Source organism: Capricornis sumatraensis, chromosome 22, assembly GCF_032405125.1.
Source record: "Capricornis sumatraensis isolate serow.1 chromosome 22, serow.2, whole genome shotgun sequence".
Classification (NCBI taxonomy): domain Eukaryota; kingdom Metazoa; phylum Chordata; class Mammalia; order Artiodactyla; family Bovidae; genus Capricornis; species Capricornis sumatraensis.
The window spans coordinates 40939992-40952146 of NC_091090.1; the positions used below are offsets into that span (position 1 = coordinate 40939992).

The 12155-nt window shown below is 48.3% G+C and overlaps 1 protein-coding gene across 1 annotated transcript in view; it reads right to left on the bottom strand.

The window, feature by feature from the left end:
* E2F3 (E2F transcription factor 3) overlaps window positions 1–5766 on the bottom strand; it is a 79816-nt gene extending 74050 nt beyond the window's left edge. Inside the window, exon 1 of the mRNA XM_068961047.1 lies at window positions 5386–5766. Coding sequence (XP_068817148.1) covers window positions 5386–5766 — 381 coding nt within the window. The remainder of the gene's footprint in view (window positions 1–5385) is intronic.
* Between the last annotated feature and the right edge of the window lie 6389 nt (window positions 5767–12155).

Consider the following 12155-nt stretch of genomic DNA (forward strand, 5'->3'; position numbering starts at 1 on the left):
CACAGGATTTGTGATTATAATCTGGTGACTAGGGGGCTTACCTCTTTGATCCGGGAGCTTGGGCAGCCCTACTGTAGATGACCATAGCTGCCACAGCAACAAGCTTGATCCCCAGTTAAGGTTGGAGGCTACCTGAGAATACATCCTTGTAACCCACACATTCTTTGCGTTCTAAAAATGCATTGCTTTGGGGGAAGAGTGTTTGAAGCAAAAGCGAAAACAGAAAACAAACCAATTCTCTTTCTACTGATGCAGAAGCTGTGTGTATGATCCCTCTATATTACCCCACCATCACCTTTGTGGATTTCTTGACCCCATCCCAGTTGCTGTTTTTTTGTCTCTTCTGCTGTACAACTTGTCCTTGTGTAAGATACATTTTCCAAGTCACTCTTGGAAGCCAAAGAAGGGGTCAGGGTAGGAGGAAGAAGATACCACTGGTGGTTTCCTATACTCACTGCTTTCCCAGTTAGCTGGCCTTCTTAGTCCCCTGAAAAATTATTAGTTTAAAAAAAAAAAAAAAAAAGCTTCTTAGCCATTGTAAATACAGTACTTGAAACACTATTTTTAAGCTGCTAACAAGCATGAAAAATATGCATTAAACCACATGCTTAGTACCTCAAAGAATTCAGGGAAGTTCCTCTATTTAAAAACTAAAATGAAACAGAGCATCTGATAAGAATTGCAATCTACCTTCTTTGCCATGCACTATTTGCAATGGTTTCACGTGCATCTAGGAGTGACATGATTTAGTGAGCACAGGCAGTGGTTGACTTTTCACTCATCCTAGTTTAAAATGTTAGTAGAAAGCAGATGGTTAAAAAAGAATTGGGAGTTGGTCAGCCGAGGAAAGTGGATGAAAACTGGACATACAAATGGAATATATGAAACTCATGTCAAATTAGAAGAGCAGCCAGAAAATCAACTATGAATATTTGAAGCCTTGCCAAATGGGTCCAGGTCCTTTGGAAAGAGGCTTAAGGTACGGATGGTATATCGCTGGGAGTGGCAATAAGACAACTATGCATTATACCTGTAAGAAATGAGAATAAAAGCCACTTTTCTCTACAACCTTTCAATCTCCAGGTGCTGTTATTTATTCATGTCTAAGATTAGAGTATTATTTTCTGTTTTCAAGTTAGCTTTTGCACAACACAACATTAATCTCAGAATCTACTCTTCCAAGTATTATACAAGGTGACGATTTATAGAAAAAGAGAAAAAAAAAAAATCCTTTCCTGTTTGCAAGCTTGGGTTCCTTAGCTCACAGAGCCACATTTAAGAGTGCTTTGTTTCAGAGGATGATTAGAGTGGCACCATGGGTACTGATTATAGTAGAGCTATTTGTACTGCCCGAGTCTGGGCACTGCATTATATTAAAACTTCCATTTTGGGGTATGTAGTGACTAAAAATTCTCTCCTAGCTTAAACTTGGCACTAACCATCTATCTCAGCAGAAGCAAGATTATTGAGTACAGAACCACAGGAACCCAGCATTTTTCTTCTTTTATACTCATACAGAAAAAGAAAAGAAAAAAAGACTCAGCTGTAGCACCTATGGTTTCTCCATTCTTACACGGAAATTTCAAGCATTGTGGGTTCCTTCCCAAAGTCTAATCAGTGGGCTGCTATGACTGGATCAAATTAAATCAGATGTGACAGGTCATTGTCTCTTGCGTTAATAGATCCCAAACTTTCTAGAAGTGGGATGAAATCATTCAGCTGCTTTTTAGCAGAGACAGAAAATGATGAAGCCCCTTCTGTTCTAGAAAACAGTGCTTGTTGACTGTGGTTTCCCTAGATCCCTTCTGTGTCCAACAGCTCATCATCTGAAACTGCGTTTACCTGGTGCATGTCTCTGCCATGGCAATGATGAAGAGCCCAGTTCTACAAAAGCTACAGAGCACAGGCTGCACCCAAGGATGGTAGGTCCCTGGGATCAAGGGAAGAGCAAGGCCAGAAAGTGAGGGTGAGTTGATCTAGATTTGTCTCAACTCAAGCCACAGGCTCATGCTGGGGTAGCACATCACTGCCATCTCTAACATAGGCCTGTCCTAGTGATGTATCCCTATTGTATCCATTATTGAAGATCACTGTGACATATGGATTTAAAAACTCAAGTAGATATAAATAGTTATGCATCACTTTAGAAAGAGTTTTAGCCATTTTACTCATACATGTCAACAAAGGGGCAGTGTACACATGTTCTTGTATTATTTCTCTAAGTTAAAAAAAAATAACATTTCTGGATATCCATTTTCTTAGGCATCTACTATTTGCCTGGTTCAGCGCTAAGTGTTTTACTTGCATTGTCATATTTAACCCTAAAAAATACTTTCATGTTCATATTTCTTATTGCCCCCTTTTTACAGTGCTGTTGGTGAGAGAGATTGTTATTTGCCTAAGATCTGATGACTTGTAAATGACACAGGCAATTGCAGCTAGTAAGGCAGTACTAAATGTGTATACATATATCTATAAATAATATATATACAAATAATAGATACACACACATATATGGATTTTTTCCACATTAAAAAACAAGTGAAGAGTATGCTCTTAAATTCCAAAGACAGAGCATGGAAATCAGAACCAGGTAGGTCTGCAACTGTGGCAACCTCAATAGGATTTCTCAACCTGTTTTGGATGCAAAGTGTTTAAATGATCTCTTTGCTCAGGCAATCACTTAGCGCTCCCGGTGCTGTCTCTCCTGCTTAGGGAAAGAATATCAATAGAGGGCTAATACAATTTTGATAAGAAAAAAAAAAAAAGAAACCAAACTTTATACAGTTTTCGTGTCTTTAGAATAATCATCTCACGAAAAGGAGGATAAAGTTTTGAAATAGTTTGGAAGGCGGTGAGGGTAATTTTCAAAACTTAGATACAATGAACTACAGAGAAGTTTGGCGACACAGTTTCAAAGACTCGGCCCAAGTGGGCTAAAATTCAAAAGTTAAAAAAAAAAAAAACACCGGTGGTCTTGCAATTTCCCATGATCAAAACTACCCTCCCATAAATCTGAATCCAATCCCAGAAGTATGTCAATAGCTGGTTGTTTCAGATTAGGTTTATGATATAGGGGCAGAACTGAGTAGGGGGCATATATGTTTGAAATATATCCAAGCGTGTTTAGGTAAAGTCAGTTATAGTATTTAATGCCAGTAAAAGCGTGGCATATTTCTGTGACTGAGAATCCGGCACAGTGGATACTGTATGTGTGAGCAGGTCCTATACTCTTTTCCCCCCTGCTGGCAGACCCTAGTCACTAAACGCGATGAGAGCTCCTTTGACTGAGAAGGTATCACACATCCCCAGCAAGTATCTCCGGGGCTGAAAGCACTAAAGACCCAACTCGAGGAGAAATTGAGAAAAGTCAGGAAATAATATATTTCACTCTTCCCAGATCTATCTCTTGCCCCCGAAGTGCTGCCTGGGTGCTGCCGCTCTTAAAGACCTCTGCAGAATCTTGAGTCTTCCCAATTTCAGCCCATTCGGAGCCGAGACAAGGTGAGGTCAACGACGGGTACGACCAACCCACCATTTACCTAAACTGGGTCTGGTTCGTTTCTAGCCTCGTGGGGGCCAAGCCTCACCACGAGGGAGAAGACTGGAGGCATGGAGGAAGGGAATGCAGGGGAGAAAAGGAGAAAGGGGGAAGACCTCCCGGCCACACTTCTTTCTAGTATCAACAAAAAAAGAAGCCGCATACTGACCTAAATCATCTCTCAAAGGCGCTTTATAAATTACAGGGACAAAGGGAGGGGGTGGCGGGTGGCCTGGGAATCCTACAGACACCCTACCCTCTGACCCGCCCCCCTCCCCCTCCAGCACAAGGGAAGGAAGACAGAAAACAGAGCTCAACTCGGCCATCGGCGAGAAGCCCCCCTCCGATCGCCCATCCCTCGGCCCCCCTAGGAAAAAATCCACGTAAACGCCATACCCACCCCCTGGGGCGGACACTCCTGCCCCCTGGGTTCCTAGAACCGGAGGCCGGGGCATTTACTTAGTTACATTTTTCTTGCTTACTCATTTCCCTCGAGCACCCAACCCCCCGTTCCCACTCCAAAACCCCGCTCAACCGCCTACCCTCACGGCTCCAGCCCCCCAACAGAATCCTGTGCCCCCGCGGCGGCGGCGGCCCCCCGAGCCGTCCCGGTCACTAACCTGCTGCTGTAAGGGCATTTCCGAAACCAGCCTGGCTCCGGGGGGGAGGTGGGGGGTGCCGGCTGGAGAGGGGGCCCGGAGGGCCGAGCGGACCGGCGGCGCCGGGCGAGGGCGGGCGCCCGTGGAGGGGGGGGGGGGTGCCGGGGAGAGGAGAGGGAGGGTGGCCACGCCGGGGGCGGGTGCGAGGGCGCCGGGACGGTCCCAGGCCAGGGAGCCGGCGAGCAGGAGGAAGTGGGTGCCCCCTCTCCCCCTCCAGCGCCCCCTCCCGCCGCCGCCGCCTCCTCCCCAGTCACAGGCGCGTCCTCCGCGCACGTGTGCGAAACGTCACCGGCGGGTCCCGGGGAGAGGGACAGACCCAGGCGGCGGGACGGGAACACGGCTGCCCCCGCCCTCCGTCGCCGGGGGGCGGAGAGGGGGACAGGGCGGGGGGAAGGAAGGGGCAAGGGGAGAGGCGGGTCAAGGGCAGGCCCGGGGCCCGGCGAGGAAGGCCCGGGCGCTCGGGCCACGCGGGCGCCGCCGCGATGCGCCCAGGCCGGGGCCGCCAGCCCGCGAGCCCCTCACCCTCTAGACAGCCCACGCCCGCGCCCGTACCCGGCTCCCTGCTCCACCGTCCGCCTCCACTCCCCCCAGCCCCTTTGTTGCCGGGAGTTAACAGATCCCCAAATGTGTCAAAGCGCAACCTGGCAGAGCCCCTGCACTCCGAGCACGCCTTAGGGACCCCCGGCTGCCAACGGGCCTCGGAGGCCGGAAGGGGGGGCCATCACCGCCAGGGCCCCCACCTCGGTTTCCACCCCCCGGAGTCTCCCACTCCCCAGTTCCCTACTCCCTCCTCCACCCCCTTCTCCATCCGGGGCGTGACCCCTTCCTACGCCCGAGAAAGAGGAAGCTTCGAGTTGGAGGGGAGGGGAGAGTGGGGGTAGGGAAAAGTGCAGGAAAAGAATAGGGGGGGCCGCGAAAAGTTTCGGAGTTTTTGATGTGGTTCGCGCCAAGGCGATCCCCGCCGCCCCGCGCTCGCGGCGGAGCCCCCCGACCCTCCGGGCGCTGGCGGGGGTCAACACACGAGTCTTTAACAATAAACCCTCGCTGGAGGGGCAGCCGCCGAGGCCCGAGACGCTTGGCCCCGCACTCCCCACCAAGGGCGGCCCGCAGCGAGCCCACCACCCCGCGCAATGCGAGCCCACCTCCCGCCCGGGCTGGGGACGGTGGGGACGGGAGGGCATTTACCGGAGGGCCGCCGCCGCCGCTGCCGCCGCGTCCCAGCGCTGGTGGCTGCTGCAGCAGCCCGGCTCTGCCGGAGGGTCCGTGCGGCGTGGTGTAGATGAGGCTGCCAGCGGTCTGCTCCACGCCGGGGGCACTGGGGAGGAGGGGGCCGGCGGCGACGGCGCCGCTTTGGAGGGAGGAGGAACAGGAGGTGGTGGAAGTGTTCGTGGTGAGGATCTGGATGTACGCGCTCGGGGCGGCGGCGGCGGCGGGGAAGCCGGGGCTGGCTAGCAGTGCCCTTTTGTCCATGGAGGCTGCAGCGGCCGCGGCGACGACAGCCGCCCCCTCCCCACCCCCGGCGGTCACCAGGTACTGCTCCAGGGCGGGCTGGATCCCCTTTCTCATCTCTCGCTCCTGCTCTTTTTATTGCTATGGTAATATTAACGTATTGTTTGCAATTTCTTTTATTATTTGCAGTCGGAGTTTCCAAGTCTCTCCTTCTCTCCTCCCCGCCCGGCGCTTCCGAGCCCCTTCTCTCTCTTTTCTTTTTATTTTTCCGCACCGCACGGGCACCGGGGGCCAAAAATAATCGGGGCCCTGGAGAGAGGAGGGTCCCGGCCGCACGGATATCGGGCCCCGAGGGGGGATGGAGGCGTCGGGGGCGGCCGATGCAATGGATTGCGAGGCGGCGGCGGCTAACCGAGTGCTGCGGCCGGCAGCTGAAAAATGGCTCCAGGAAGCTGCTGCTGACAATGAATGAAGGGATACGGTTTACGCGCCAAGGTCCTCCCGCGAAACTCAGATTTCCCGCCGGCTTTTCAAACCATATTTGCATATCCCCGCCCCTCAACCCGCCGAGGACCGTTCCCACAGCCCATTGGGCCTCTGTCTCATTCCTTCCGTCCCAATTGTGGAGCAGGGCCGCGACTTGCCGGTGTCAATTGGCTACCGCGCATCATGGTTGTCGGGGCGACAGGGCTCCTATTTGCATAGGCTTCCTCGATTGGCTGGGGCGGAGTGTGGGTTTTAGGCGGTGGGGGGTAAAGTCTGCCTTCTCTCCCACGGAAGACCACGCCTTGTACAGACTCCTCCCCCGTCCCCGCCCTCCAGCCGGGCGGGCGCTGCTGACCTGGGCAGGGACTCCGCGCCCCGCAGACTCAGTGTGGATTTAACCTAGAGCGCAAGTTTCGCTTTTGGAAATTGTCAAGGTGACCAAGGGGACACTTTTCGGGGACTCGCTTTCGTTTGACCAGTAACCGTAATAGGTGAACGACAGCGAGAGATTCTCCCAAGTGTGTGCCAAAGGCAAGTTGGACCTTGCAAATGACGCCTGGCAGGTGGAAACAGCCCTTTAAATCGTGGGTTTCCCCCTTCCTGAAATCCAACCAATGCGGCAAGAGCTGATTCCGAGGCCGAGGCTGACAGACAGAAGCATGTGGGCAGACAGAATCGTGGGGGCAGAAGGTTCGACTGACGTGGTTGCGGGCACCATTTAGTAACCATTCTAGATCATTTCTGATAGTTTCATTATTAGCCTGATGGGATTTAAGTAAAAATTAACTCCGAATGTTTGGCCAAGTGAAATCTTATAACGAATTCTGAGTTCAGCAGACACCTCCAACCCCTCACCCTCTGGCCCAGAAGCATCCAGGGCAGTTAATCTGGGCTAACCTAGGACTGATCGGCGGGTTTCTAATCCGCCAAACAGTAATCCGAAGAAGTACATGCTTCCCACGATGACGTCTTGCTCCAAACAAACGCTGCACGCCTGGCACCAGCACTTTACAATTTTGGTTTCCTAGCAAGTTCTCTGACAGGACGACCTAAACTTATTCCAAAATATTTTCAAAGAATGTTTTAAAGTAAACTAGACATTGCCACCAGAAAAATATTAAATTATTGTCAAACTGACTTTTGTACTGCTGCAAGTATTCATGGATTTTAAAACTGAAGATTGCGCCTTTAAGACTAAGCAGGAAAAGGACCCAGAGCAGGTTAAGAGAAAAGGTGTACATAGGTCAGGTCATCATTTATAGTTCCAGTCACTGAAAATTGTACAAAATAACTGCTGATCTGGTGTTCACTGGGTGATGAGCATTGCAATACCTCCAGCCATTTTGCAAGACTATTATTATTAATTTCCAAAATTCATATACTCAGTCCTATGAAAAGCCTGACAAGATATATCAGTCTCATTACCTGAAATAAGGTGAGCTCAAAGTATGGTTAAAACTTTCACCAGGCTGAGGAAAATTTTGGTTTTAGCATTCAAGCTAATTGAGGATCCAAGGCCCAGTACCCAAACCTTTATTAACATAAATGATACATGTCATCAAACTGACACTATCTTTAGGACAGATTAAGTGGTATTCATAGGGCATCAGTGCCTCATTGGGCTAGAGGCATAAGGTATTAGCAACTTCCTTTGTCTTGATCATCAGTGTTACTTTCCACTGTGGGTCACTGTGGAAGAAACTAGTAACTACTTGGGTATCACCAGCTGTAGAATGTCACTGGGCTTTACCGATGGCTCAGCAGTGAAGAATCCTCCATTGTAGGAGACACAGGTTCTATCCCTGAGTCAAGAAGAACCCTTGAAGTAGGACATGGCAACCCACTCCAGTATTCTTGGCTGGAAAATTCCATGGGCAGAGGAGCCTGGCAAGGCTGCAGTCCATGGGATTGCAAGAATCGGACGCAACTGAACAGCAATAACAGAACATCACTGGCAGCATGAATTGGGTGGATATAGTGGGGGTTGTGGAAGGAGTGATGGTACAACAGGCACTCTTGTTATAGACCTACATTTTAAGATGAGAGACAAGCCTAGGACTTGGGACTGTGCACAGGATCTCTGCCTGAACTCCTCACACTCCTTCTTACTGCTCATGGTAAGATGGATAGGACATAGTCACAGGTAGCAAGTGTTCACCACCTAGACCTACCCCTGTGGTTCTAGTTTAGAAAGATTTGAAATATTTACCGTTCTACCTTAGCCAAGTTATACTTTTTAATGTAAGGTATTTGCTGGAGAAAGACATGTTTTGACATGTTATGCTCAGTGAACCCCAGGGTGGGGTGGGAAAGGTTCAAAGAGAGAAGAGGAAGCGCTGGAAGTTAATTTGTGGAGAGGTAGAATGTTTCAGTAGAAAGAAAAGGGGATTTGGAGCCAGAGTGATCTGGGTTTAAATTCTACCTCTTCTACTTACTGGCTATCTAACTTTCATCTTTAAAAGCTTGTGTTTTTGTATGCTAAATGAGATCCCATGTTGTTAATACTGATATCACAAGATTATGATGAAAAGGAGCAATAATAATAGCACTTTAATTAATAGGTATTTATGATTCTGGGCTTCTCCAGTGGCTCAGCAGTAAAGAATCTGACTGCCTGTGCAGGACAGTGGGTTTCAATCCCTAGGTCAGGAAGATCTCTTGGAGAAGGAAATGGCAACCCACTCCAGTGTGCTTGCCTGGGAAATCCCACAGACCATGAGCCTGGCTACACTCCATGGGGTCACATAAGAAGATTTGGACATAAATTGGTGACTAAACAACAAACAACAAGTTATGAATCTACTTATTTGTGCAATTGTGCTGTAGCTCTTTTTGGTCCAGTTCTGACTCAAGCCTCTAATCTTCCCGGATGTCCACTTGCCATGGCAGCTTAGCTTTGTTCCAGGGCAGGAGCACAGTCGAGTCCTGGTTAGGGGGGATTATAGAATCCTGACTCAGAAGTTCAAGGTAACAGGGTCAACTTTGCAGCTCCTACTCCAACCCGCTCATCTGTCGGTGGCCAGCTTCTGACTGGTCCCTAAATCCGAGCCCCAAGATCTTCCCTCAAAGGTCAGACTGCTCTAGCACTGGAGCCAGACTGTTTCTGCCAATCACCCCCACGCTCTCCCTTGCTCTGACAGTGACCCAAGGCAACTAACTGTCCCAGAATTGGTCCCTGATTCTGTTTGAATGGTGTCAGTGCTCCCAAAACACATCTTCATACTGATCTCTAGAACCTGTGATTGTGACCTTATTTGGAAGAAGGGTCTTTGCAGATATAATTAAGCTAAGAATCTTGAAACAAGATCATTCTGGATTATCTGAATGGGTCCTAAATCCAATGACAAGTATTCTTAGACACCCAGAAGAGAAACGTGTAGAGAGGGCGAGATGGCCATGTGAAGACAGCATCAGAGGTTGGAATGAGGAGCAGAATTTGAAGAATGCCTGCAGCCACCTGAAGCTGGAGGAGGCAAGGACCAGAATCTCCTCTAGAGCCTCTGGAGGGAGCAGAGCCAACACGTTGATTTTGGACTTCTGGCTTCTAGACCTGCAATAGAGTAGGTTTCTGTTGTTTTCAGTTCCCCAGTTTATGGTGATTTATTATGGCAATCCTGGGTTGGTTAGCCTGCCTACCTAAGCCTCAGACCTCTTAGGTGCTACTCACCCTGTTTTGAATTGTTGCCAAGATACTATTCTTTACTGTACACAGATGATATTGCCAGCCTGGGTGATAGCTCCTGTTGAAGATTCTTCAAAGTATGACTTGCTGACCACCTGGTGTAGACTTACCCTGCTGCTGCTGCTGCTGCTGCTGCTAAGTTGCTTCAGTTGTGTCTGACTCTGTGCGATCCCATAGATGGCAGCCCACCAGGCTCCCCCGTCCCTGGGACTCTCCAGGCAAGAACACTGGAGTGGGTTGCCATTTCCTTCTCCAATGCATGAAAGTGAAAAGTGAAAGTGAAGTCACTCAGTCGTGTCCAACTCTTAGCGACCCCATGGATTGCAGCCCACCAGGCTCCTCCGTCCATGGGATTTTCCAGGCAAGAGTACTGGAGTGGGGTGCCATTAAGTGCAGATTCCTAAGCTCTACCCCAGCCAGTCAGAATCCCTGAGACTCATTTAACGAGTCCCTCCAGGTAAGTCCTTTATGCTCTAGAGTTGAGGGTCAGAGTCAAATAGTCTGCCCATTATTTCCCATTGCTACAGCCAGCCTTGCCACCCCAATGTCTAATACCCTGATGGGTGCTTCCAATCTCTTACTGCACCTTCTTATCCTGCCATTTATTCTAACAAGTTCTTTATTCACATGCACACACACACACACACACACACACACACACATTTATAGACTTCCCAGGTGGAGAAGGCAATGGCACCCCACTCCAGTACTCTTGCCTGGAAAATCCCATGGACGGAGGAGCCTGGTAGGCTGCAGTCCATGGGGTCGCTAAGAGTCGGATACGACTGAGCGACTTCACTTTCCCTTTTCACTTTCCTGCATTGGAGAAGGAAATGGCAATCCACTCCAGTGTTCTTGCCTGGAGAATCCTAGGGACGGGGGAGCCTGATGGGCTGCCATCTATGGGGTCACACAGAGTAGGACAAGACTGAAGCGACTTAGCAACAGCAGCAGCAGGTGGCACTAGTGGTAAAGAACCTACCTGCCAATGCTGGAGACAAGGGTTTGATCCCTGGGTCAGGAAGATCCCCTGGAGAAGGCATGGCAACCCACTCCAGTATTCTTGCCTGAAGAATCCCCAGTCCATAGTGTTGCAAACAGTGGGACATGACTGAAGCAATGTAGTATGTATATATATATACATACACACACACATTATACACACTATTGGTAAAAGTCTTCATTTTTCAGTGTCAAATACAATTTGGCCAATAATAAGATCTATATAAATAACTCCCAAGAAATAATACTATTCAATATTAAATGGTTGTCTTGGAATTAAATGTTAAATCTTCAGATGGAAAAATTATGAGTTTCCAAGATTAAGGAAACTGCTCACAAACCCAGATAGTCTTTGGAACATCAAAGGTTTAAATTGTGCCTCTAATTTAGTTTAGCCAAATCTGGTTCCTGCATTGGATTGAGAGTATAGAGTTTTGAATCTAAAGATTTGAATCTAAGGGTTTTCTATTGCAATTCAGTTGGTTGCCCACATAGAAATAACATTCTGTTTTTTATCTTCCTGGTTAGGAGGAAAAAGGAGCATGTCCTTAAGCCATTACCATAGCAAACACTAGTAACAAAATTTCTAGGTGCTTATCCTTGAAAATTGACCATTATGGTTATTATAGATAGTTTAGGTGCTGGTGTCGAGTTTCTTGTCTTTGGTTCTTTGACCAGTCCAGGAAGGTACCGTTTAGATAGAGCTTTTGTGTTTTTAAATAAATCTCAGATGAACTTCCTGCATTAGAGCATTAGTCTCGTATCATCTACTGAATCTGAATTCTGGTTGGACTCCAGGAATCCACATCATAAACAGGATAATTGTGATGCAGGTGGTCCACAGAATACACTTGGGGAAACACTGCCACACAGGCATGCATGCCCCAGCAACCTGCTCTATGCATTGGCTTCCTACGCAATGATGACATAGACAATTCTCTTGTATATAGAATCTCTGAGCAACTAATGTTACCATTGTTAGTGTAACTATTTAGCCTGTACCCTGATTGCAGATTGCCTCTTCTACTAAAGCTCTTCCTGCTCAGTTAACAATACTATTTAGATACACTATACTGGATAGGGGAAAAAATGGTATTATCTCAAAGGTGTGTGTTTCCTTGCTGTTTTGAAGCAGATTTAAATCTTTTAAAACTTTTTGACAACTTTTAGTTGTCTCCTTATTCACCTTAGCTCACTGAAAATGTACTTACTTTAAAGATCCTATAAATAGAGTGACCACCCACTAGTGTAGGATATAAGTAAGTCACCCCTCTCAGTGTGGTATTTTTATCCTTAAAAAGCAGAATTTCTTAGAAGAATCTTACAGATCACACAG